This window comes from Anas acuta, chromosome 1 (assembly GCF_963932015.1).
Source record: "Anas acuta chromosome 1, bAnaAcu1.1, whole genome shotgun sequence".
NCBI lineage: Eukaryota > Metazoa > Chordata > Aves > Anseriformes > Anatidae > Anas > Anas acuta.
Window position 1 is genome coordinate 31,189,133 of NC_088979.1, and position 27,965 is coordinate 31,217,097.

At 39.7% G+C, this 27,965-nt stretch overlaps 1 protein-coding gene across 2 annotated transcripts in view; it reads left to right on the plus strand.

The window, feature by feature from the left end:
• The window catches only part of EPSTI1 (epithelial stromal interaction 1), a 52,491-nt gene that overhangs the window by 17,535 nt on the left and 6,991 nt on the right, over window positions 1-27,965 (plus strand). For both annotated transcript variants that reach the window (XM_068675366.1, XM_068675356.1), the window contains exons 6-9: window positions 4,990-5,063; window positions 15,186-15,279; window positions 22,076-22,149; window positions 23,681-23,786. In XM_068675366.1, the coding sequence (XP_068531467.1) occupies window positions 4,990-5,063; window positions 15,186-15,279; window positions 22,076-22,149; window positions 23,681-23,786 (348 nt within the window). The remainder of the gene's footprint in view (window positions 1-4,989; window positions 5,064-15,185; window positions 15,280-22,075; window positions 22,150-23,680; window positions 23,787-27,965) is intronic.

The following is a 27,965-nucleotide window of genomic DNA, read 5'->3' on the forward strand; positions in this document are numbered from 1 at the left end:
TTTGTAAAAATTCATTCATTTCTCCTTGGTGGAGACAAAGTAGCACTTGGTTGAGAATGTACCATTTTTAAACAAAACAAAACAAAACAAAAAGAGGAGGGGGAGCATGATGCTGATGTTTATGATAGTAATGAGGGAAAGGGAGATTTCAGGTTTGCAAGTTTTTGTCTCCATAACAATAAAAATGATCTTCTGTGCAGAAGCTGAAAGCTGAGTTAATTCCCAAATCATCGCTACTGGATTGCATACAAGGAGATGCATAAACAAAAATAGCCTTAATTGCCTCTAGATGAAGCTTAGTCTGTTCCCCGTCTTTTAGTGGTTAGCATTAATCTTTGTGAAAAAGCCCATACACAATAACTCGCAGGGGCAATAAATAGTACCATCTGAAATGTTTTTAACAGTTACCAGCTCATGTATAGCTCCAGAAGCAGTGATGATAGCAATGGTAGAAAGGGGATTAATTATATTTTATTCAGCTATTAAATATATGTTTTTTGCCCATGGGCATTGGACAAGAAGTTGTTGCAAGACTGCAATAACTTCTAGTTACACCTAGAAAATATATTGATATATCGGTTTTGTTTTCATGCTCTTTAATTTCCTTACCTTCACACCGACAGATTATAAAATCTTTATAGGTGTTGCAGATAATAAAACTGTAACTATCAGTTTCTTCTAAAGAAGAGTGCAACATCATGGTGAACATCTTTGCCAAACAAACTGTTTAATTTGAATAAATAAACCTACACCCACAAAGCAAGCAAACAAAACTGAGAAGCATGAAGGGGAACTCTTAATCTGAATTTGTTTATTTGTGTTGTCTACCACAATAGTAATTGAGCTGATGAAGATTTCTGCTTGGAAGGCATTAGTATATTAAAAAGGCAACTCTGTGGTTAAGAAAACCATGCTAGAAAGCCACTGAAAGATGTAGATTTGCATATCTCACCCAGATTATCTCTCACCCAGAGAGCTAGACATGACAGAAACAGGATCCTAAAGATCTAGTGCTTTAGGTGCTGGTACTATAGGCTAACACAGGAGGCTAATACAGGCTAAAACTTTTTTTTTTTTTTTAAGTCATAGATTTGTAGACCACTGAACCAAAGGGTATTGGCTGAGAGAAAGTCTTTTTGCAAATTCACAAGCCGCCTTCTTCCTGGCCAGTCCTTCTTTTGCTCAAGGTTATAATTCATTCAACAATGACAACAAAACAAACTGATGGTCTGAAAGGCTATCTGCCTTTATTGTCAGGGACCCTGAAACTTCCATAGTTGGAGAGCTACTCTGCCAACAAACTTGAATGGTGAAGCCCTACAGACTAATGTGTCATGACAAGAACAGGTGCTGGTGCTCAGCTCAGTTCTCCCGTGACTCTCAGGATGATGTGCTGTAACCCAATGCTGCCTGTGAACCTAGGAGCTGTTTATGTCAATAATTAAATACTAGTTTTTTCACAGAAAAGCAACATCCACTCTTCCTTTATCTTTGTGACCAAGAGAAAAATGGGTATTTGCCTAAGCTGTACCCAAATGTGGAAGGTCTGTGTGACCACGTGTATGAGTCCACCTGCCTGTCTCTGTTGTTCTTTAATTAACCATGAGGGTAGATGCTGGAATAGCAACACTCTTGGCATCAACCTTGTCTCTCTCCAGCTGCCAAAGAAAAGAAGGGGGATCCTTCCCCCACCATTCTATATACCAGAAGACCAGTCTCTGTGTGTAGCATTGAGCAGGGATTTGGGATTACTTTTGCTCAATGTCAGCCATATCGTCCTGGGACTGCTTTGATTTGTTCCTGGGGTAACCCAGGGTTGCATGAGTTCGTCTTTTCCTTTTGCTTAAGCTAGTGAGCTCTGAGTGCTCACAGAAATAATTTTGGAGAGATTTTGTAATGTTAGCAAGGGAATTCCTATTTCTGTATTTCTCCCTAGTGCTGAGATATGTGTCTGATCTGCAGACAGTGTGGGAGTACGGGAGAAGCAGTGTTGTTATTTGCTCATTAGTAGCAGGCATCTGCAGCTTGGTGTCTTTTGTACAGTTTTCACATGACAGATTTTGACCAGACTGAGCTATAACTTACTTTGAGTCCTTTGGATGAAAGGACTGTCAAAATTCCCAAGAAAATAAACAAGTGGCTGATATTTGGCTTCTTGATTTTTAAGCTTTCTGTATACCAAATAGCGTAACTTCAGTGTGCTGCATGTTTCTGTTTCCTGTCATTCAGCCTCTGTTCCTGTTATCCTACCTTTAGCCTTTCCTGTGTATATTCTAAATGTTGACTAAATATGAAAAGGTTAGAAGATTTGAAGTAAAAAGGCTGAGTGTAATTTTACTGAATGCCACTTTCTCACTTCTACTCTTACATTGCATAGTAACGATCCTGCCATCTTTAGAAACTGTCCTGTTTAGAACAAACTGTAATTTCATTTTATTCTTTATCAAATCATGTGCTCTTTAATTTGACTGTGTTAATCATCACAAATGGCCTTTTTCAGGAATTTGTTAAGACCAGGCACTTTACAGACCTTCTGCTAATGCTTTTCAACATGTTTACCTTCAATATCACAGCTGTTCCACGTTTGGCTTTGTTTTTGAAGACCATGCCAAATGTGAAGTGCTCTGGCAATGTCTACTGATAGATTGTCATTAGTTAGAGAATGTCTGAGTCCCGTTTCCCATCATTTGTATGCATCCTAAGCAAGGGTCCCAGGGTAAACTTCCGTAATAGGAAGCAGTTGCACCAGCCACCAGTAAGTAATTTGAATATGCCGGGATTTTCTTCAGGCAGCCTCCTGGTGGGAGAACAGCTAGAGGATATTTCCTTCTTTTTTATCTAGTGGATATGATACTGAAGGATTATATTTATTACTGTGTTGTCCTATCTCGGAGATAGAGCAGGGCAACTCCAGCGAGCTTTGGATTTGAACTTAAAGAAGGCCTGCAAGATGGTCCCATTTCAAATGGTCTTTCAGAGGTGAAGGCGCCAGATTTCATTGTTGAACAGTGATTGTGAAAAGTCTGGGAACTCACTGATGCCATGAGGGTATCAGCATCACCTTTGCCAACAGTAGATGCCATCGGATTCTTTGTCTTTCCTTTCTTCCCTTGTAAGTTGTTAAGCTGCACAGATGGATGGGAATCTTCTGCCTAAAAAATCATCAGTCTCTGGATGGATGGGATAGGAGCAAATAAGCTATTCTTTAAGCAGTCAAAATTTACTCATATTTTGGGGTGATATGCCTTACTTTAATTTGAGTTTTCTTTTAGTTATGTCAGTACTTCATACATTTTACTACTGTCTCAACATCCCAACTGCCTGAGCAACAGGACACCTTATTCAGAGATTTGTCTTTGTTCTTTTGTTTAATTTCCCATTGCCTTTTTCCAAATAACAACCTCTAAGTCATTTGTCTTTCAACAGTTTATATCATTGTTAGACAACACAGTGGCTCTTTTCCTGTCTGCACACATCTGACAGGATTTTTTTTCTTAATCCAACACATGCTGAGAAGGAATTTGCACTTGTTAGGCAAATCTCTTCCAGACAGTCATTCTTTATCCAATTAAAAAATACCCACCCTGAAATCACTGAAGGCAAAGTAATCGAGTGACTGGCAGTAAATTGCAATTTTTCTGAAATGCTATTGATTGTACTACAGAAAGAAAATGATGGGGTGGGGGAGTTACAGTCATATTCCTACCATCAATTTTCTTCCTTACATCCCCTGACACACACATACACACTTTTCTACCTGGTCTTGCACAACACCTCCACCCAGGTCCCAGTGTCATCTTTCATTTGGGGCTCTGCCCAAACGGGCCATTCCCAGCTACAGTCCCTTTCTCATTTCTTTAAGGTATTTTCTGAAATTTCCAGGGCACTTTGTTTAGAGCAAGGTCTGGTTGCTGGGTTACGAAACAATTGCATTTTTTCATCTGAAGGTGGGAGGTGAGCAGAGTGGCAGTCAGAGGTGGCAGTGCCTGCTTGCTCAATGTGGTGCTAGCTGTTCTGAGCCTCAGATAGGCGCTCGCCTTGCAGCATCCCCCCACCAACCTCAGAGTGGGAGCCTTGTGCTCAAAATACAGCAGGGCTGAAATCACGGTTTGGCACTTCTGATTTGTTGCTTTTAATACACTGAACTGCCTTTTGACTGCTCTTCCCACTGGACCTACTTACTGCCTGCGTGTCAAAAAAAAAAATTGGCTGGCCTCCTTTTGACTGGAATTTAGCTTGAGCTACATATTGCTGCTGCAGAAAGTTCTCTAGCTTCTGCTCTATTTTAACATTTTATTCTGCTTCAGTTTGAGGGATGGGGTAGCTCAGACTACCCTTCCACTGGAAATTGTGCAATTTTATGTTAAAGGACTTGATCGCTTCTGTGGTATCCAGATTTGCCCATGAGTTTTATGTGTTGAGACTTTGGTTGGCTCTTGCACTGGACATAGTATCTGAAGTAGAGTTGGATAAGCATAAATGGATAACACTGGATGAGCCTAAATGTCTCACATCCTCATCAGCCTTAACATTTATCCAAACTGACCAGTACCTGATGCTCCTGAAGGCCACAGGTCCATCTTCTTGAATCATTGTCCTTTCAGTGCTACAGGGCTACGACTGGCTTTTGTGCTCTGGTTCTCATCCTCTACCTTCTTACTAGAACCAGTGTTGCACCAGAGGTTAGGAGAGGTGGTCCTAACAGTGGTGTGAGAGTCATGAAGGCCCACAAGGCCCCTTATGAGGGTACACATATCAGCCAGGAGCATGGTGTTATTTTCAGATTAGTTTCTTGATGAGTTTAGTAGGAGCTGTTTATCTGGTCATGCTTGAATACTCTAAAATTGGGGATGGGGTCACTTGTGCACCCACCTACTGCTATTGTTGTTTTGAGAACTAGAATACAGAACTGCTTGAATTGAAATAATCAATATTTTTTTCTTGCTGACTAGAAATCTCAAGTATGTTTTCCTGTTTTTAATGTTGTAGGCAGAGAGACTTGAAGTTAAAAAAAGGCAACAAGAAATGCAAAGAAGAGAGATGTTCCTTGAAGATCAATATTAGTGAGTAAGATTTGAAACTTACTATTTAAATGACCTCATTTTCTTGTCCTTCTGGTTTTTGGGGGGTTGAGCTTTCTTGTTTGTTTGCTTGGTTGGACGGTTTTCTTTTGGCTGGTCTGGGGATTAGGAAGGGTTTGGCTTCTGTTGTTGTTCTCACTTTTTTTTTTTTGACTTGATATATTCCAAGCCTCCTCCATATCTTATCCTGTGAGCTCTTTGGTTCAGTAGATTTCTCTTAGCTTCTCAAAGCATACACTTTGAAGCAAAAACTGTGAGTTATAGACTGACTTTGTGCTTTCTTTCTCTAACTGAATCAATATGTGATCATTCAATCCAAGACTAATTATCAAAGCAGTATCTAAATTACATCTCCACCCATTTATTTTAGTGAATAGTAAAGAAATCTAACCCACATGAAAAAAAAAAAGAGGACTCTACATTCACTACAGTTCTACAGCTTAGATGTAGAGATCTGCAGTGAAGACCTGTTTCCCAATAATCTCTCTTTAATATCAGATTTAGATAGGGCTTAAGTCCTGACATAATTAATTCCATTGGCAATGAAGTTCCTGCCTTGCTAATTCATTCTACCCTATTTATTTATTTTTAACTGATCCAAACTAATTCTATCACATAATTAACACACAGTGCTGTTCAGTCACCTTTACCTTTTTTTATCTTTGACTCTTGAAATTACTCACCTGTGTTTCTAGCATGATTGATTGCTCTTTCTTCCTCTGTGACCTTTGGAGAAGCCAGTTTTGTCCCATGCTAGAAGCTCCACTTCCTTCATCATTTGCCCAGACTATGTTCTCTAATCTATAGACATTTTAGAGCTTTCTCACTGATCTCAGCCTTTCTTGACATTTTTCTTTTATTTCTTACTGTTTAGCTTTAGGTACAGCTCTTTCCTAAAATGTATTGCTAATGTTCATCTCTATGTATTGGCATTTTGCCTGCAGTTTGTCCTCTGCTTGTCCCAGCATGGATTTCCCCTCAGCATACCCTGATTCCTCAGGATTTCTGAAGACCCTACACAATGTTTATATCTCTGCCTTTTGCGGAGAGATACATTCATGCTCTTTGAGCCTACCCTGAAACAGCCTCATGAAATCTTTTCAGTACGGGGTCCTTAGTTATGGGACTTGCTTTTTCCTGTGGGCATTGTGAGGGTCCTTATCCTCCTGTTTTTTTGTTTTGTTTTGTTTTGTTTTTGTGTTGTTTTTTTTTTTTTTTTTTAATTCTGTTTTTTATTTTTTTTGTCTTAAGTTTTATTTAGTCATGAATGGAGACACATCTCTCCTTTTCCCTCATCTCCTCATTTAATTTTTTTTCTCCTTAGGGTGAAAGGAATTCTGCTGGTTAGTGCTTTTTCTGTTAAAAGTAAGCTTGGTCATGTCAAAAGCAATCCCAAATGCTCTGGAACACCTTTATGTGGGCAGTCAGTCTGTCCCCAGGTGTAGCAGGGGCTCAGGCTGGCTGGGCACTGAGAGGAGACTGGCTGGCAGCCACTCTGTCCACTGATTTAAGAGAGCATTGTGAGTGTTCAGCTGGAGTCATCCCAGGAAACCAAACTGACTGACGTGACTGAAATTAAAGGTAGACTGTTGAGCTCCATTGCAGCAGAGATGTCTAGCTGTCAAAAGATTATTTGTATATACTGTTTATTAAACATATACCAGGAGAGTCCTGAAGGTACTGAAAGAGGTGTGCTGAAAGCCTACCTACAGCGAATGCAATTTTGGTTAACCGAAAAAATTTCATATTGTACAAAATAACATTACTGCCTTCCCTGGTACAATGAAATCCCCTGATGGGAAGAGGAAGGGAGGACTTGAGCAGTAATGGATTTGCTACCAGATGTTGAAGTCATTGGTAAGACACATTGGTGTTTCAGAGCACACCATCCCATAGTAATGGGAAGATGTTGTGTGACACTTCAGATCTTGCCAAGTAACTCCACTGATGCACTCCTATTTATTAGAAAAGTGCTTGGTATTTAAAGCAGTTGTGTGCTTTTGTGCACTATGCAAAAATGAGTGACTCATTACTTCCATCATCTAAGAGCCTGTGTTGAGTGGCAAAGAGAACAAATATGAGGTTGTGCCCCTTTCCTTACTGTCTGCGCTAGAATATTTTGATTTCCTTCCCTGCTCGGGAGAGGTCATGCACTGCATATAAAGCAGTGACCTCTGCAAAGCCATGTCTGCAGAGCCATTTCAAAAAATAAGCTGCCTTGTTAGTCTGTCTTCTGCAAGCATCTCTAGCTGCAACATCAGTGTTTTCCTGGGGAGATCAATGCCTACCAATGGTCTCATTAGCTAGGAAACCTTTTAAATTGATCACCACCATCAGCTGTATCTTCCTCCACAGGGTACAGCCCGATGAATACCTCTCTGGTATGAAATGCAGATTGTGTTTGATATGGAAAGGCACATATGGTTCTCGTGTCATTAGCATGCTCTGCAAATAAAGCATAATACTGCCCAGAAGTTCCTTGTTCTGATTAAATTCCCGTCACTATTAAAAACATGAACTTCTCGGTGAAATCCCTTTTCAAAGGGTGTATACATGAAATAAGCAAATGCCAAAAAGAAAAATTGCCTGCTGCCTTGTCCCCTGCCTGCAGACTGCAGGTATTTCCTATCTCCTGAAACCTTTGCTAGTGTCTTTCTGTGGAGCTGGCTCTTGAAAGTCAACTGTATGTGTTATCGCAGTTGTTTAAGTGTTTTCTTGCAAGAATGAGGTCTAGGCATGCATGCACAGTGTTGGGGAAAAGGCTGAGAGTCTTTTGAGGGAACAGCTGGATGAAGGCACTATCTGAAAGTCCAGGTGACTGAACTGAGTAAAACTCACAAGGTATGTCCTAAAGTAGCTTTGTATAAAAAGTATAAAAAACAACATTCAGGAGCAGACTTTGGGCTAAAGGAATTGCTTCATGACAGGATTGCTGGGGTTGGTGCTAACACCCAAGGGATTTATTGGTGATAGCATTGCTGTGGCTCTGCCTCTGCAGATACCAGATCTAGAAAATAAAGAGTATGTGCACGCTTCCCTACTGAAAGCTACTTATATGGGAAATGGAGCCCTTTCTTCTGAGTAATGGTGTCTTGGATGCATTTTACATTGATGGCCTGTGGTAGAGGCTGTATTTCTGTCAGATTGCATTAAAAGATAATAAATGTGTAGTCCATGCTTTGCAATTACCTAATCCTTGTGAGGAAAGGACTGAGTGTAATGTTACAAATCGGAATGAAGAAGAGGTTAGATGGTTGGCCCAGGACTTTTCAGAATGTTCCTCTTTAGTTAGGACACAAAATTTGTCATTTAAACAACATTAAGGGATGGACAGCTCGTGACTTGCTTTTCTCTGTGCCTTGCATGAATGCTCTGTGTAAGCTGTGTGCATCTGAGCCTGAACTGTAGGCTATCTTTCCACAAGGTTTTAGCCCAGCTCTCTGATAAGGTGCTTTCACTTAATTTGAATTTGACTTCCCAGAAACTGTAGCGTTGGATGTAGTCCACTGCATTTCTAATAGCCATCTACCAATTTATGTAATGGGAAAAGCAGTCTACACATAGGGTTTCTTTTTAATAGCACATGACGGCAGTGGTACAACTTCACCCTTGCCTTTATACATGCATGTCACTTTTTTTGTGAAGGTTGCACTCCTGTAAAAATTCCTGGCACTGTTGCACTCTGGTACATGTGTGTGCTTGATATATTCAGCTCAGAATTTGGAGCTGGAGACACAATTTGCCAGAGTGCCTCTGAGTGCATATTCCAAACACAGAACAGGAGCTTCACCAAACCAAGCTGATATACGCTTGCCTGCCAAAGCAGTTTTCTCAAAAGTCATAAAATGCAAGAAAATAAAACCTGAATCAAACCAGAATTTTTATTTATTTATCTATTTTTACAGGATAAATACTCACGTCCTTGCCAGTTTTCAGTCCTCTGTGATGTGTGGTTCAAACAGCAGGCTGGTAACAAATTTTCCCCACAGAAGTGCAAATGTAAACCTGACCAGACTTTCAATGTTGGTTGCTAAAGAGAGTGAGAGGGCTCACACAAAAAGGTTTTCAGCCTTGAGAATCTTTTGTTTGCTTCTTTTCACCACAATGGTCTTCATTTTGTTCATTTGCTCCTGATTATTTTAAGCGTTGTCAATTATTTAGCTAACAGGCAGAAAACTAGGCTTTTATAGACATCCAAAGGGACTCTCTTGAGTGTAATAATGAAGGCAGTTTATTGAACGCCTGTGAGGTTGCTTTCTAATTGTATGCATTAATCTGCCCATGCAAGCTGGCTGAAAATATAGAAGCAGATTGCACATGCAGATGGAGCACACAGAATGGTAGATCTATGCAATAGACTTATACAAAACTGCATTTTCCTTAAAACTGGATTTATGCTTATTGCTTCAGATAATAAATGAAACTTGATGTCTAAAATAACTTCCAAGATTATTGGATGAGTCGGTGGGAGGAAAAAATAGCTCAGTAGCATTATTTCATTCTGTCAGGAAAACAAAAAAAGGAAGTGGGTTGACACAAAAAATAGTTTTGTGTGTGAGTGGGAAGTGATGAAAATAATTCTGCTGAGAATGTTCCTATTTTTTATTACTATTTTTATACTTTCTTCAAGCCTTATACCTAAAATGAACAATTGCCACATTTTTTGTTCTTATTCCCTAGACCTCATGCTCAAAGACTTGCAGGCAAGAATGGCTACCAGCCAAGGATAGCACCATTTTGATCACTATTATTAGATTTGTGCAAGTCCTCCCTGGCATGCTTGTGCATTACTCCCAGTGAAGTCTGTGAATACTGCATGAAGCAAGTAAACTACATAACCAGAATATAGCTTTTCTTCCCAGGAAAGTGCATTGGGGAAGAGCCATTTACATTACACAGGAACTTAATGGGTTAGTTATTCAACTCTGTAGTCTTACATCTTATAAATTCCAGCAAAAGATGAATCTCCACGCACGTACTCACCAAAAAAAAAATAAAGTGTATCAGTTCATGCTGACAACTTTGCACGCTATTAATGTTTGTTATTTTCTTCTTATGCTGAAGTGGATTCTGTCCTCTGTGTGTGGGTTAGAGTTGAGGTAAAGAACGAGAATCCATGTAGAGCTGAGGGCATGCTTGTTGGCAACAGATGGAGGTGTTTTTCTTAAAAAATAACTTTCTTAATGGCTTAATTTTGAAGTACGTGCATTTGGTAGAATTTGTTTTCACAGATCTTGGTTTCGGCCTCTAGCTTCATTCACACTTAAGCAAATTATTTTCATCTGCAAAAATCCCAACTACAGCTCTGCTTGGAGTCTCTTTATCTCCTGACTATCTGACTATCTATCTGATGGGAAAGCTGCATAAATGGGCAGTCATCTCATCTACCTTTGGGCCAGTTTCTGGAATTTCTGCTATTTTAACATTTGATTTTGATGGCCCTTGTAAGGCCATGAGACAGAGGAGCAGCAATCACCCTACCTCCAGCCAGTCTGGTTTGTTGGTCATAGCAGATGCATGACTGAGTTGTAGTGCACAAGGCAAAGCTGTAGCTGAGGAAGGAGCAAGAGAAGGGTTTAGACCTCCAAGTTTTCTTCTATTCAGTCTGTTGGTTGTCTGGGCCTGGCCTAACCTAGCTAATTTTAGGCCTGTAGTAAGAATGCACCTCCCGTGGACTTTACTGCAGTGAATAGCAGCTTTTCTTGCAAGTTGACTTATGTAGTGTTAAGCAATATATCTTAATTTCTGCAAAAGTAGATGAAGTTGTTATGCTTAGCCAATTAAATATTCTGAGGTGTGGAGAAGTACAGATATGCTTGTTGGTGCTGCAAAAAAGATGCATCTTGAATTAAATTAAGTTTTGGGTTTTGTTTTTGAGAAGGGGAGTCCTTTTACTATTAAAAAACATAGTGAATGGTGAGGTATGAAACTAACACTGTGTATGCATTATTCATGGTTCTTAATTTTTCAGTAGAATTGGAGGGGAAGCATGAAAAGTCACTTCAGCATTGCACACTGGCCAAGAATTTGGAACCTGGTGTGCCTGTGTCATCCAACATCAGATGCTACTTCTGTTGTCTTAGCCACTCAGGTTGTCTCCTCTCTGAAATGAATATAATGATTTATCTGGCTTAGGTTTGTTGATTCTTATTTTTTACTATTTTTTTTTAATGTCTCTTAGCATACTTACAGACATTTGTTAGAGTAGAATTGTAATGCTGGAGATCCTTCAGCTTGAGAAACCAAAGAGCTCAGGAACTGTCTTGTTTTCAGCAGCAGTAAGTGTCCATTATCTTTTTAAAATTGTCAAGAGAAATAAATAGATTTATGATATATACAACAATATTGTGCTTTGTTTTTTTAAAGCACTGGCATTAAAGCTGGTATATATTTCTACATTCTGGCATTTCAATATTCATCAATTAAAGCAAAAGAATTAACTGCCACTGGTTTCATTGGGAAGTGGTAATGAAATTATGAGAGGCCTTTTTAATTGATGCATTTTTAATGTTAGTCTGTGAAAAGGACCTAAAGCCAAGAACTATATTTGTAGGAAGAAAAATTATTTTCATCTTCTATGCCAAATGAACCTAGGCTCATTCAGGTTTTTATATCCACCCCCTTGTCTTACCTCAGTGGTAATGTGGAGAGCACACACGTTTAGTACCCCAAAAGTTGAAATGCATGTAGATTCCCTTATCTAGATGTAGCTCGTGAGGTTGTAGGATATACTACTCTAAGTCCCTAAATTACACCGTTCTCAGTGGAATACCTAACAGATTCACGTTTCTACACTCTACGTGTACTTGTTGCACTTCAAGCATAAGTTTTTAAGTAACAGCTTGTAAGAGGTGCACAAGAAAAGACTCTGCTTGAAGAACAGTTGTGAAATGTAAAGTGTTATATCCAAGGACCCACAAGAAGAGTCACAACATGGACTGACTTCAACGGTCACGCACTGTCCCCATGTTACTCAACATATTACTGGCAACAGAGTCAGGATTTTCCCATGACAGCTCTTAAGAGTTTTTCAATCCCAAGCTTGACAGTGCTTCACTCCACCACAGCTGCATCAGTGCTAATAAATTTAACACTGTCAATCACTGTCACTTTTGAGGCCAACAGGCTTGAGGCTGCCTGTTTCTGTTGCTAGCAAAGTTTTTTTACCTCCCAAAATGGGGCAATTGCATCCATAGAGCCCTATGGGAGATACTTGTGGTTAATATTAGTTCCCGGACAGCAGCCAACAGCTATTTGGGAAAGTACTATTTGGAACAGGTCAAAACTATGCCAGAAACTGTTACCACAATGCAGATGGCTGAGTTCCCATTGCTACGGGTGCTATCCATTGCCTGGTGCTATTAAACCAGTATGGGAGTAGCCTATTTTAATTAGTGTAGCAAAAGGCTTGTTCCCAATTGTGTGACGGGAAACAGAAGTACAGAATACAACACAAAACACAAAATATTTTTGTAAGAATGCCTCAGCTTAACCAGTGCTTCTAAACACTGCTCTCTTCCCTGCAGCCTGATATTTCGGGGAACTCAGAGCTCAGGTTAACAGCCTGTTAGGACCGTGCCATCTCCTTGCTTTGTCTAAATTTTGTATTTCTTTCTGTCTAACTCTTTTCAAAGAATATAAGGAGGCTGTTGTATGCAGAATAATGCTTGGCACAATTCTTCAGCTCATCTTCTTCTTTCCTTCATATTAATTATTTTAGAGGACCATATTTTATCGGCATTTTTGATTAGCCCCTGAAGTTTTAGCAAGTGAGAGTGAGATGTTGCTCCAACTGTCTGTATGTGAAATACCTATGGACACTTTGATATGCTGATTTCCTTCTGGAGATAATGCTTTCCTCTCTGGAACGTTAATTGAACTGTCATCTCTCTGACTTCCCCCATTCCCTGCAGCATGGCTTGTGTTATGCTCTACATTATTATGACTTTAGGATTAATATTATGAAAAGTACCATTCAGACAACATTTTGACAGTCTGGCATCTCAAGATGCTCTGCTGGGTTTTCATAGAGACAATACACAATGAATTAACATAGATGACTGACTTGACAGAGTTTGTCTTCAGTCATATTCAGAAACCTGAGTCCCTTTGCTGTGATAGGAAAACATTATTATTGTATCACTTAATGTGGTGTAGTGAGATGCCTTCTGTACACAAAAGCAGTACACATTCTTGCTGAGAAACTTTATTTGCTTCCACTCTTGTAAGCATCTTTTCCAATACTGAAACTGAGTTAGCTTTTCACATATCAGTGTGCTGATCTGGGGAGAGTAATGTCTTAGCAATCCACCTCCTTTTTATGCAAGTACTGAAAACTTGTGCATACCCCAAGTCATTCTTTTACCATCTGTAAGGAATTAAGGCGTCCAGATATACCCCCCAAGAGGCCAGATATTTCTTTACAGAGCTACAACCTTCTCAGATATAGTCCAGACTTTCTGTAGGAGTTCTTAGTCTTTCTGGTGTAGAAATAAATAGTTATTTTAGCATAGGTAGAAACACAATCTGCAATTTAAAACTTCAAGTTCCCAAAATTATTCTGTGCAATCTCACCACTCTATCACTCTACCACTCATTTATCCTGAAAAAAAAAAAAAAAAAAAAAAAAAAAAAAGTGTGTGCATAAAGCTTGGATAAGAAGATACTATTAATTCCTTTAACATATAGGTGTTTTATAGATCAGGGAAAGTTGTGTTCTTGTGTTTCACTTGGTTCTTTTTATATTGTGCGTTGGCTGAGGTTATCACAACTTCCCAGGTAATGAAGGAAAAGGAGTGAACTGGGAATGCCAAGACTCTAAAGGCATGGTCTGCTACAGTGTGAGCAAGTCCTCTGTACTTAAATAGCTAATGTGGTTTTATATTCTGTGGAGTAGCACAGAAGAACTTATAGGTAGGTTCCTTTTCATTTTCTTCACTTCTCCTCAATACACCCACTGACCAGCAGAACATTTTGCATCTACTCTCTGTTTCAGGACATGGAGTGAAAGATAAAAACACTTTTAAGTCTGCTTCTGCAGTTAGTCATCATCACTATTTGGCAGACAAGGCTTTTTGTGCAAGGTTAAGTAGCTTTCTTTGCTGTTGGCATCTTCTCCCCCACAGAGTTAGCTGGCTGCCCTGTCAGAAAAGTAAATCTTTGTGTTGAATCCCTCTTGAAGTACTTTCATGCTTTGCAAAGCTGTATACAGAAATAAAATTGCCTCTAACTCTACTCTTTTGAGTGAGCAAGGACTTGAATATATATGCCTGGACATGCAATTTAAGAAACGGATTCCTGATCACGGTACTGAAACTTCTGCTTTTAGCATTTATGTTATTCTTTGTGACTTTGCTTATCTGGGCTTTGAGCAACCTGGTCTAGTGGAAGGTGTCCCTGTCCATGGCAGAGTGGTTGGAATTAGATGATCTTTAAGGTCCCTTCCAACCCAAACCATTCTGTGATTCTAAGAAACTGTGAGACCGGATGCTACTTTGAAAATATGGTTTATAAGGGATGCAATTGGAAAAATAAAATTGTCCTTGCCAGAATAAGGAATGACAATGTTGTGCAACTCTTTTTCAAATAAAGACAAGCATTTTTTTTTAATGCTACAAAATGGTTTGTAGTCTTGCTACCTGATTAAGTAATATGTTGTAAGAGTGCATTGTATTAACAATGAAGGAAAATACCTTAAAATAATCTTTTAAATTACTTGTCTGAGATTTATGGATCTGGTAGAAGGATTTGCAACAATTCAGTGAAGCACTTGCATTCTGATGAAGTCCAATGGTATGTGAGTCTGTATTTTAGGAGCTTTTACCATGCAGAAAGAAAGCATAGCCCCTATAGACTGCAAATATGCAAATGACAAAAACTATTTGCTTAAAAAATTCTCCCAGCAAATGTCTTATCCACAATATAGGTTCTGTTTCCTCCGTCCCCTTTCATTCTGTCTGTTCCCATAACCTTTTGTTCCACCTGTGATGTTTTTCAGCAGTCACATGATAAAATGTCTAGTCTAGATTCCAAGGGTGGAATAAAAATCTCTATTTATTTTTATGGAAGCACTAACAATTCTATTTGGATTGGATTTCTTTGTAGCAAAACCAATGAATTATTGAACAGATTGGAGTTGGGCTTGCCAAAGAGTGATTCCTGTCAGATTGCTAATCGTGGCCCAGAATCAACAGCACGGGTAAGCAAAACTGTGGAATGTACAATATTTTTCTGTCAACTTTCCAGGTGCTGTCAATAGTGTGATATTAGAATATTCTAATTGACTTTAATTGCCTATACATAACTCAGTGAGAACCAAGGAGTCTTTCTGGGTGAATTGCCTACGTTGTCTGTGATAAATTGGCAGAGTATCCTACATAGTAGGGGACTGCCTTTATTACTCGCAGTTCTCTCTCTGATAAATACGAGCCAGATTTATATTCTATGTTCAGATCAGAATCTTAAATGTGCTCTGTACCCATCAGTCGGTGGCAAGCTTTTATGAAATCTCAACTAGTTCATGTCAGCAGATGCTCTGCTGCATTGAAAATCTAGCTTATTTCTCACTGCATCCTAAAAGTGATTCCGTAGAGTGCTTGGGGACTTTATCCCAGTTTGAATGAGCCTGGTAAGTATCAATGTAATTAGGGAATAGATAAAGTATTGCTAAAGTTTCATTATTCTAATTGCCTCAAGAAGCCTTTCGCACATCTGATTAGTCTCTTCACATCTAAACCAAGCATTCCTACTGATGTAAAAACTTGCAGTGAGGTATAGTAACCCTAAAGACAGATATCTTCCCCTTTAGGGGGGTTTGAAACTGGGAGATGACAAAGCAGGCAGTCAAGTAGGCAGAAATTATTGTTACAAACAATGGTCCCAAGCCAGCAAAAACTTGGAGATATCTAATCTGGGTAATCCTCTGTTGTATACAACCTTGAACACCAACAGCTGTGTAAGGGATGTAAAAATTTGCCTGCATGTTCCCTCAGAAGCCTTGGAAATGTGCATGACCCTCTCACTAGAGAAATTGCTCCAAACAATATATGACAGTTCTGTCTTGCTTCTAGTATCTCTTTCTGATTTTCAGTTGCTTGAAGAGGGAAGGTGTTATTGAAAGTAGCTTCCTTTCCCCTTTGATTCCCCAGGTCATTTGGTGTCTCTGAAAAACAAGAAGTCTTAGCACATGTGAGCAGATTTACAGCTTGAAGGAACCAATGTCTGTTCAGCAGTGCTGGGTCCTCTGGATTTAATTGTAATAGAGTGGCTTTCTGACCGTCTTTTGTAGTCCTGAGTAGACAAGCAAGATAAAGGACTACAGGAAGGGAGAAAAGGTGTTTTGAAACTCCTTCTACCCCCTCTGAAGCATCCCATGCTCTGAATGGTGAGGAGCTCATTCTTCAGTAAGGAAAACCCTGCTCCACAGCCTTTCATATGGTGTGAACATGGAACTGTGAATATAAGTGGGCTCATGGCCCTGAGACTGACTTGGATTTCAGCATTTTAGTGTGGTGTCTGCATGTCTGTGCAGACTGGGTGGATGCCTAAAGTAACACTGAACTGTTTCAGACATACAGGTGTACCTGTAGTCTTTGCCTACTACTTGACCTACATACACCTGCCCTTCTAGGTGCAGGTTTTGAAGATTTCTTAGTAAGTTATGCCAAATTACATACCGCAGTTCATCTTTTGCTTAATCAGTATCAAAGCAGATAAAATTCATAATTTCTCTGTCCTATTCTTTATTAGTACCACCTGCCGCATGTCTCTTGTGTGGCAGCATTTCTTTACTTTTCTGAATCCATTTATCACTTCCTTATAATGCAGCAATACAGTTAGCAAGACCTCAACCAACTTGGATGAAGTACGGTCTATAGGCATACACACAACCCCTGTGCTCTGCGTAAGGAATCTGAAGCACCTAACTAATGAGTTGTTATCTAAATAAACTTGGCATAATACCGAAAGGCTAAACCACTGGCAAAACTTATACTCTAATTTTGATGTTATCTTGGATCTGTCTCCTTTGTCTGGATAACTAAAACATTCAGGAACAGTGTACTGGAAACTGGGATGTGTGATAAAACTAGGAAGTGCCTGATATGCATGTTAAAAGAGTGGAACATATATATATATAAACATACATATATATATATATATATATATACATATATATATATATATATATAGTTTTTTTATTTAAAGTTATTGCTCTGAAACAAATCTGGGACAATGTCATGTTGACTGACTTTTTTCCCTTGCAGCATTTCTTTGATATTGATACTAATTCAGTACCTCTAGTTCAAATTTCAGTGTCAAATATTACTTGATGCATGTGAACAAATTTGCCTTCTTTGGAGTGATTCTGCCATCGGTGACTTTTTTGGCCTACTTATTTAATCAAGCTCATAAGTAATTTTAATCCTGTCTTTCAAAGTGTTACCAGTCCTGTGTAGATTTTTATTGTCTTCCAACTTGATTAACATACACTCCACACAATTCTCCAAGCCATTATGGAGAGTAATGAATAATACTGGACCCAGAATGAGTCTCCCAGGACAGATGTAACAACTCCTCCCAGCTCAAAATTGAGCTATTAATAATTGCTTTCTCTATTCAGTCTTTTTAGCAAATTATGTGCCTGTCGTTTTAATGGTGTCATTCTGCACACATATATCAAGTTTCGAGAACATTGTGTAGACCTGCAACAAATTCCTCACTAAAGTCAAACCTGCACACTTCTTGTATTATATTATACTGGCTCATTATTTAGTGTGCTGTGCTCTGTCCCTGCTCAAAGACTTTACAGTGTAAGTTCCTAAGGATCCTATAAGATCCTAATGCTATGCTGGCCCTTTACAGACAGCTACAGCTTATGAAAGACCCGGGCTAATCACTGTAATGGAAATTTACACAGCTGAATACTTTATTCACGATGTCTGGTTCAGATTTTCAGTTCTCTTGGCTGCCACCCAACTAATATAGTAAGCTTGATCTCTCAGCTTCTGTTGCCCTACAACCACACATCCCTTTCTGATATTCCTATGGAAATAATCTGGGTTTCCCCTCTGCTACCAGTCCTCCCTTCTACTTGGTAACACTTCCAGTGCTTTTCTCTCTTCCCACAACACCCCACCTCACTGTCGTATATCCTGATTGTGTTTTCTGATTGCTCAGGGTAACTTCATGCTTGCCACTGGGACAAGGAATAGAAGGTGCAGTGGCTGCTTTGTTGTGATGTGCAGCTGAACGTTCAGCCAAACTGAATGCCTGAAAGGTTTTAGACCACTCCTTGGTTAAATTCTAGTCTTTGGTTTGATCAGTTTTTTAAATAACTGGAATCCTTCAAACAGTTCTGTTTTGTTAATAACCTGTAAAAAGATTTGGGAATGAGGTCTGGGATGTTGATCCTCCCTCCCCCCACACCGATATGTGTATATTCTCAGCCAAACAATAGGCTAGAATCCATTCTTATAAGCAAGCTCTTCAAGAGAATGAAAACAGAAGATTAGAGGAAATGAAGCAAGAACAACGGAGGAAGATAATTATACATTATCAGTTTGCATATTGTATCATTTTTGCATGCTGTGAAACCAATTAAATGCATTGATTACTTGTAGCCTACGCACACAGCTTCTCTATAAGGAAAGTGTTTTTAGTCACTGTTTTCAAATATTGTGAGAGAGATGAGCCAAGTTGTAAAATTTGGACAGTTATCTTCTGGTTTCGTGGCTATTTGTATCTGGATGACTAGCTCCTGTTTGCCTCTCCATTTGAACAATTGTGCAGAGCATTTTTTGGATTGTGGTGCACAATTTCATAGTCTAAGGAAACCAATTTCCTCTCTTTCAGGCAGAAGTAACCTTACTCAGATATTTATGATCTCAGATTCTCAATAGTCTCTTTCTGGAGAATAGAGACCTGTGCACCCTGCCATCCCAAATGAGTATGTGGAAGCACTCAGATTTGCTATCAAGTCTGCACTTGCTAACCACCTAAATGAAGAGTTTTGAATCACCTAAAAAGAGGGTGTGCCATAATTACAGGTCTGAACTCCATCTTTGTTCAGCATGCATTGCCTGAAATGCATCTGAACCACTGCATTACCTCTGGCATGGTTTTAGGTACTAGATCCACTTAAAGTTCATCTATACCAGGCAATAGCACTGTAATAAGTCACCTTTCTAGGCTCCAGATCTAATTGTGCAAATGTGTGGAAGGCAGTATTGACTGCAAATCGTTCAAAAAGATATTAGTTAATAGAATCACAGAATGGTTTGGGTTAGAACAGACCTTAGAGATCACCCAGTCCCACCCCCCTGCCATGGGCAGGGACACCTCCCACCAGGCCAGGTTGCCCAAAGCCCCATCCAGCCTGGCCTTGAGCACCTCCAGGGATGGGGCAGCAACAGCTTCTCTGGGCAGCCTGTGGTAGGGCCTCACCACCCTCTGAGTGAAGAATTTTTTCCTAATATCTAATCTTAATTTCCCCTCTTTTAGTTTAAAGCCATTACCCTCTGTCCTACCACTACACTCCCTGGTAAAGCGTCTCTCCCCACCTTTTTTGTAGTCTCCCCTTAGGTACTGGAAGGCTACTATAAGGTCTTCCCAAAGCCTTCTTTTCTCTAACTGTGGCTCTACTTATGTCTCTGCTGTTACTAATACCCAAATTAATGTTAATGTTAAAATGTTGAGGATAATTGCGCTCCTTTCATAGTAACCAGGATTCTGGAAACAAAAGGTTGGAGTAGGGTAGGAGACTCTCAATTGCTTTCTCAGAGGCACATCTTTATTCCTAGAAACTATATGGAGGAAAAATCTTTGAATGCTAGTCCTGCTGGGCATAAAGCCTGTAGCTATTGTATTCTTTATGTTTATCCTTCCATTGAGAAAATAAATAAAAATGTGGATTAGCATGCCCCTTCTTTATTTGCCTTGGTTTAAGGGACTTGTGTAGAGCTTTAAACTCCACACTGATTTCCATAGATTAGGAAGAAGCTGTGGACTGCCTTTAAGTCTACTGTTTCTTAGTACACGCTTCCAGTGCTCCTTGCCTTCAACGTTGCTATTACCTGCTGTGCAGAGTAATGCACTATGTATAAACCTACTGTAAATAATATGCATTTTAAAGGCTCCAATAATTGTCCCCCAGATTTATGTTGGCTCATTTCTACTTCAAACCAATATTTATTAAAGTAATTGTGAATTCTGTCCTGTGTGCACCTCCTAGCACAGTGTAACTATAAAACGAATAGGTATTGTCAGTTGCATTTTTTTTTCAGAACAGGTTTTAGTATGTATTGCTTGATTTAAAAATATTCAGTACACTTTGAACACCGCATCATATACATGCAATATATTTCAGAACATTACTCCAAGAGAGGACTCAGCATATTGGAAAGTCAGATACCGGGTTTTAATTTTCAGGTTGAATAGTTATTTAAAACAGTGAAAATTAAGGTTGGCTTTTTTATTTCTTAATTCTGTTTCTTCTTTTAAGGCTAGACAAATATTGATACACAACACATTCACAGTTATTGATTTTGTTCACACATTTATTGCATAGTTTTTATTTAATGTTCCACTTAAATTGATTTTTTTTTTTTACTTTTGTAGTTCCATTCAGTTATTGAAGCTTTTATCTAACTGCATCATTTTATTTTTACTTCCTATTCCTACTGCTACTCAGTTGCTATGGAAAATATGAAGGATGGGTCTGTTCCCATCCATTCTCCCTGACCCTGCAAGCCAAATTCTTTTCAGGAAAATCTGCATCTTCAGTCCTTGGGTGCATTGCAGGGAGCAACAGATAGACAAACAAGCATATGTGTGAAGCACAGTCATACAAGCTGTGTTTCCTTAGCAGTCCCAGCTAAAATTGGATAAGCAAACTCTCCTCTTCGGAGAATTCCCTTTGACACTGTTTATATAACTCAATACTGTGTGATGTAAGGATTGTAGGCTGCTGCAACACTGGGAGCTTGCACATGCTTTCACAACACCAGTAGGCACCAATTGCCCTTCCCTCACACTACGGGGAGTCCAAGGGAGCTGGAGGTGATACACCATGCCACAAGCTTATGTTGTCTGCCCATGCTCCACAGAGGCCAGAGGCATGTCTCCATCGTATCCTACTGGCTGAGTATGCTCCTGCTTGATGACTCCAGCTTTCTTCCCCTTGGACCTGCTGGGAAATTCAAACCTGAGGGTTGGGGGAGAGGAAGCTGAAGGTCTGCTTCCTACTGCCCTAAGCTTCCTTGGAGTATTTTAGACAGCAGAGGAGCTGCAGGCATTCCAGTACTTGGGCAGGAGCACAGGCGGGGTTGTGAGCCTCTGCCTCATACTGTATGGCCAACTGGAGCTAGTGGGGGCTTGCTATGCTAAGGAACAGTGTTTGTCTGGAAGAAAAGGACTAGGCTAGAGGGACAAATCATAGAATCACAGAATGGTTTGGGTTGGAAGGGACCTTAAAGATCATCTTGTTCCAACCCCCCTGCCATGGGCAGGGACACCTCCCACCAGGCCAAGTTGCCTAAAGCCCCATCCAGCCTGGCCTTGAGCACCTCCAGGGATGGGGCAGCAACAGCTTCTCTGGGCAGACTGTGCCAGGGCCTCACCACCCTCTGAGTGAAGGATTTCCTCCTAACACCTAATCTAAATCTATCCTCTTTTAGTTTAAACCCATTCCCACTTGTCCTGTCATCTGCCCATGTAAAAAGCTTGTGTGCAGGCTGGTGTCTTCAAATATAGGACTGTAGCTGTCTGAATTCATTTATACCCAGTCCATTGCAACACTGAACAGAAAAAGGAGCTCAGTTTTGAGCCCTGTGCTGTCATGTAAACAAAATGCTGCTGAGCAAAACACAGGAATGACACATAGCTCTATTTGAAATTAATGCCACATGGAATTCATTGGGTTTTCAACATAGGCATGTTAACTAGAAGTAAGTTAATTTTTTGTTTTTGTTTTAGTTTTTCACTTTTATCATTCCCAGGCTCAATTAGAGGAATCAAAACAAAAGAATGAAGAGGAAGCCAGGACAAGAGCACTTCAAAACGAACAGAGGAGGTATGATGCAAAAACTCATACTTTAATTTGTATCTGGAAAGGGTCTCAAAATTGCAGGCATTCATGCATTCATGCTTAAGAAAATTATGGCAATGAGGAATCGTGACTTAGCCTCTGGTTTAACATCACCTTTGGATAAACCACCAATATCCATCATTACAGCTGCTCACAGTAATGCAGTACTACTCAGAGTGTCTTGTTCATTTTATTTTATCAGCACAGGATATAGCATGGGACAGAAACTACTAGTAGTTTCATGAGAACTTAAAGCCAGTTGGGGAAAAAAAATAATATATATATAATATATATATATATATATACATATATACACAGTTATTTTATTTTGGAACAGGCTACTTTGTCCACACAACTTTTTTGAAGTTGACTGTCATTGAAGCTAACAGGCAGAGCTAAGCATGGGATTAGATACTGATACCTGCAGTGCAGTGAGGCTTTCTGCTGCTGTGGTGCTTTGTGTCCCAGACTGTGCTCACTCCTGCACTGTGTTCTGATCTTGCAGTTCTGTCACTTAAATGACTTTTCATCATCTTGAAGTTCAGCTTTTTTCTTAGCTTTATTTTTATTTTTCTGCAGGTTTAAAGAAATAGCCCTCAGAAGGTTTTTGTTTGTTTGTTTCTTTGTTTTGAGTTGTTTGTTGTTTTTTTTTAAGCAACCTTTTTTTTTATAGTTAGGTAAATTAAAAAAAAAATACTTCTGTAGGCAACCACTTTCTGGACAGTTTTCATTGCTTTATTTCTCCAGCAAAGATATCGAGATAATTACCCATAGAATTTAATGAAGGATTTTCAATTGAGTCTTTCCTGTGTCCCCAGATAGAAATAATCCAGTATCTTGCATTCTGCATCCTTTGTGCAAAGAACATTGTAAAACACTGAAACAACAGTCATGTCTAAGCATGTGTGTCAGTACTGAGCATTAATAAGGATAAAAAGAAACAGTTTTCAGATGGTTTGAAAATATTTGAAATGGAGGGAAACTGCATCCGTCTGTGCGCATGCATTGCAGATTGATAAAGCAGTACAAGAAAATGCTACAGTTGCTTTCTGAGCTAAATGGTTGGGAAAGTTGTCAGCTACACAACTGGTCTCTGTTAGGAAGAAGCTTAAGTGTTTTTTTTTTTCATTAGGAAATCAGAACTTGTAGGAACTTGTGTAATGAAAGCTGAAAGACTACCTAAGGTGAATTGTTGAAATAGCTAACCTCGCTGATCAAGTGAGTGGTATGCAGGATGGCTTTCTAGAGAGAATTTTGGGCCATTTCTCACAAAAGCCAAGGTATGCCTTTTAATCATGATGGATTGATCACAGGATAAGAATGCACCTAGTGAATTGAAAATGAAAGCTACCCTATCTCATGCCAGGCCGTGGTTATTCAACACAGGCTTGAAAAGCATAGAATGATGTGCATTTAACTGGGAATAGGGAAAGCTGCTCACAGAATGTTAAATTTCAAGAGTTTGTGAACTCCTCGGCTATCTTCAATCAGTATTCATTTTTAACTTTATTTTAAGGGTAAATAATGCTTTCCTGGACCGACTCCAGAACAAAGCACAGACTAATAACATCTGCCAACCTGGATATTCTGGGAGTCTGGACTACCTCAGTAATGGTGCCTGGGTAAGTTTTTTGGTACAGAACATGAAAGCAATGGTATTGTTTAAAAATTGACTTTTTCCCATACACTGTTATATGTCTGTGTGTGATTAGCCTGCCTGGCAGTCTTGGCTGGCTGCCTACAGTAGCTTTTTAAGAATAAAACTTGTCTTAAATATAAGCTGTTCAAATGGGAGGAGGAAGTAACAGCTGCTCTTGCAGCAGAACTCGGTTGCTGTTCATGGAAGGTAGTGCAAGGAACCGAATCCAATGTACTTCCTGAAGTTCAGAACAAGGGTAGTGAAATTGTACGGGGGTTTTGGAAAGTCTTTAAATGAAATATGTTTGGAAAGGATGTAAATGCTTTAATATGATATTGAAAGTGGAGGAGGGAAATCTCATTTCTGTTCATTTCTTCCTGTATAAAATTATGGTAAGGAAGAACCAACTGCATCTAATTGAAAATATATAGTATTTGTATTTTTTTTTTTTCTGGAGAAAAGGTATCTTGACTGGAGCCTATTACATAGCCAGTACTAAGTACTGTGTTTTGTTTTTTTTTTCAGCTGTCCTAATGAGGCATTAATATGACTTATTTAGAATTGCTTCAGTGATCAAAAAACAAACCCCAAAAAGTGCGGTACTCCCAACTTGAAAGTTTCCATTAGGGTGAAATTCCATTGCAGAGAGGACTACATTGTGGAAATGCAAGATTTTCAAAGACTGAGCAGCAAAATGGTGTGAGTCTAAGAGAATTGAGTGTATGTGCCAGTGTAGGGAAAACTGTCTAGAAGATAACCAGAAGAAAAGCTTGAGGATTGCTTGGAATGTTTGGCGTGGATTTGGATCTTGGCAGATGAATGCCAGGAAAACCTGGGCATCTATAAAATCTGGAAATGATAGAGAAGAAGATAGTGTTGCTGCTGGAGTTTTCCAGATACTGAAAATGGAAAAGGAGTCTCAATCCCTTTGAGCTTTGGGCAAGCCCCAAACCATGGTGGAAGGCTCAGGAATTTCGGGCTGAAGCCACCTCTGTGCCCAGCAGTTCTCTTGGACTTGTTGAGGCAAAGTCTACATGGCAGGCCTGTATGATTTTCTTGTAAGTAGCAGTGTTAGATTTCAGATAGGACAGAGGTAACTAATACCTAGTAAGATGCAAAATGTAAAATCTTCTGAAGGGGGCCTGGTTAACCAAGGCAACAAAGGTAGAAATAATTCTTTTTATTTCACTTTGTGTCCTTTATCCCAATGTACAAACTGTTTCCTGATAAAAGAAGGTCTATAACAACTAACAGTCTCAATATCTGAACTCCAGCATCTCCACCAGTGCATCTGCTGTCACCACCTAAAACTTCTGCACTGTCTGCAGAAGGAGCAGGGTTTTGCCTGTAGTCAGTTGCCACATGTCCTCTCCCCCATGGCAGGTGTTGGTGCCACCACATGCAGCCCAGGCACAGTTTTAACAGCAGACAGCTCTGTAATGTCCACAGCCAATTTATGCTTTTTTTTTTTTTTTTTTAATATATATATATATATATATATATTCAAAGAATACATCAACATAATTAACAACAAAACCCTGTGTGCAGAAGTGATAAATTTCCTACTCTGGATGTTTACTTAATGGTTCCCAAGGAGCCTGCCTTCTGTTGCATAATGCTAGATTATCCATTTTTCCTCTGTGCCACAATATGAAATGTTCAGAAGACTGAACAAAGCAGGGAAAGAATAAAGTATGAAAGAGTATGTCATCAAGGAGAGGAATTAAAATGAGTTTTGGTAACAAGAGCAAGAAATAAAAATCTCTCTCAAACGGTAGGCTGGAGGCTGCAGCCTTGGTGTCTTTGATTATATCGAGGCTCTTCTCCGCTCCCTTGGGATTTTAAGCAAAAAGAGCTGAACTCCAAGAGTGGCTTACGAGTCATGTCGTCTGCAACATGGTGTTTTGCATTACAAGGGAGCTAACTGAAGGAGGTCAGACCATATACTAAGATTAAAAGAAAAGGAAAAGGTTCCCAAAGTTGAGACCTGCAGGTAATTTTTGAGCCTGCTCCTTCTTTGTAGTTGTACTGAAGAGGAAATATTTGTTCTTCCCCAATTTATTTTTTTTTTCTTTTATGATTGAACTCTTCACAGTCACAAATGCTTCATGCTTACAGAAACTGAACATTGTACCGTTATCAATATACCTGCTGTATTTTTTGTTATTACTTCTATTAGCCTGGTTTCCTAAGGAAATGAAGTTTGTACAATCATGCTGTCTGTCTGCATGTAATTACGTTTTCAACCTGCTGGCCGGTCTTAGATGAATTTGAAAGGGAGTATAAGTCTCAAAGATAATTAAGTTTCCATTTGTTCCATGAAAAGCAGTGGCTAGGAGGATAGGAGAAGCTGGGCAGTGGCTGGGTATCATGAGGGACATAAAAAGGCAGGGGAAGGTAAATTTGTTGCATGTGTTTGGCCAGGGGAGAAGAGAGCAGTTGCACCGCCCAGTAGTCCACCAACTGATAATAAACCAATTCTGCCTTCCAGACATCTAGTGTTTTATTAGGAATATTTATATCCTGTTATTTCAAGAAGTATCTTCATGAAAGTAGTCTTTTCTCCCTTTTTGGTTATAAATGCCAGAGCGCTCTCTGGGTGGTTGTGTGGTTTGCCTTTTTAATGGGAAGACAAATTAATGAATTTTTCCTTCTCTCTGTTGAGCTACTGCACCCTTGAGAGAGAAATGAATCTTGTACGCTACCAAGAAAATGTTGATGTCCTTTGTGCTGCCATTTTTTCTAACATACATACAAACCTTTTAGGATATGAGGGAAAAAATAACGATTGTCATATCAACATCAAAGTTTAATCAATAAGGTTTACTCTTTACTCAGCTGGGGCCTATAAGTGAGACAATATCTGTTCACTGTAGTGGCACGAATTATTAGCTTTATTTAAATACAAAAACATTTCTATTTTTACAAAAGAATAACTTTAAAATAATGGCACATTTTTATATTCACTCCCCTGTGAGATTTGCCCATGCTCAAGCACTGAGGGATTTCCAGAGGCCACGTGCTAATGCCTGTAACAGAGCCCTTGTTTATTTTTCGGGTCCCTGTCAAGGACCCTATTGTCTATTCTATTTATGGGAAGAGGTCACATAGTGAACAGATGAAATGTATATGTCTACTCTTCTTTAATGAAGTACTGGATGTCTTGTTGCAACTCTCTGAGCTATAGTAAACCCAGAATCTACAAGGCAACATGACATATTGCACCTTCATGTTTCATGCCCCCATTACGCCCTGTGTCATGCATATGAATAAGAAATGCTCTCTCAGATGCTGACTCTGCTCTTTCAGTTGATGCATAATTCTAGATATTTAGAGATGGAAACAACTATGCCCTGAATACACAGGTGCAATGCGACAGGAAACCACATTCTGTTTCTTTTTCCTGCATAGGACAGGAACTAAGAGGATGTGGGACAAAACTAACATGGTTTGGGGATAAAACTAAATTAAATGAGCATGGTTTGTGGATTAGCACTTGGTTTAGTTCTTGTGACATGCTTCATGGAAATGTTACTCTGGAGTCTTAACCAGATTTATGCTATTTGCTAAGAAACTGAGAGGGAGCATATTGTAGAGGTTTCACACCAATGGGAAGCTAAGCTCCATGATGCCGCTCCCTCACTACCTCTCCTCAAAAGAAGAGAGGGAGAAAGAAAGCTCATGGACTGAGATAAAGACAGGGAGATCACTTAACGATTACCATCACGGGCAAAACAAATTCAGTGTAGTGGGATTAATGTAATTTATTGCCTATAACTGACTAAAGCAGTGAGAAACTAAAAGCAAACTAAAAACACCTGCCCCTCATCCGCCCTTTTCTATGTCCTCCCCCGGAGAGCACAGGGGAATGGGGAATAGGGGCTTCAGTCAGTCCCTGACGCTTCGTCTCCCTTACTCCTTCTCGGTCACTCTCTGCCCCTGCTCCCCGTGGGGTCCCTCCCACGGGATGCCGTCTTTCCCAAACTGATCCTGCGGGGGCTGCCCACAGGCAGTAGCTCTTCAAGAACTGCTCCCACGTGGCTCCGTACCATGAGTTCCATCCCCCAGGAGCAAACTGCTCCACCAGGGCTCCTCCACAGGCTGCAGCGTGGAGATCTGCTCCATGTGGGACCCATGGGCTGCAGGGGGACAGCCTGCTCCA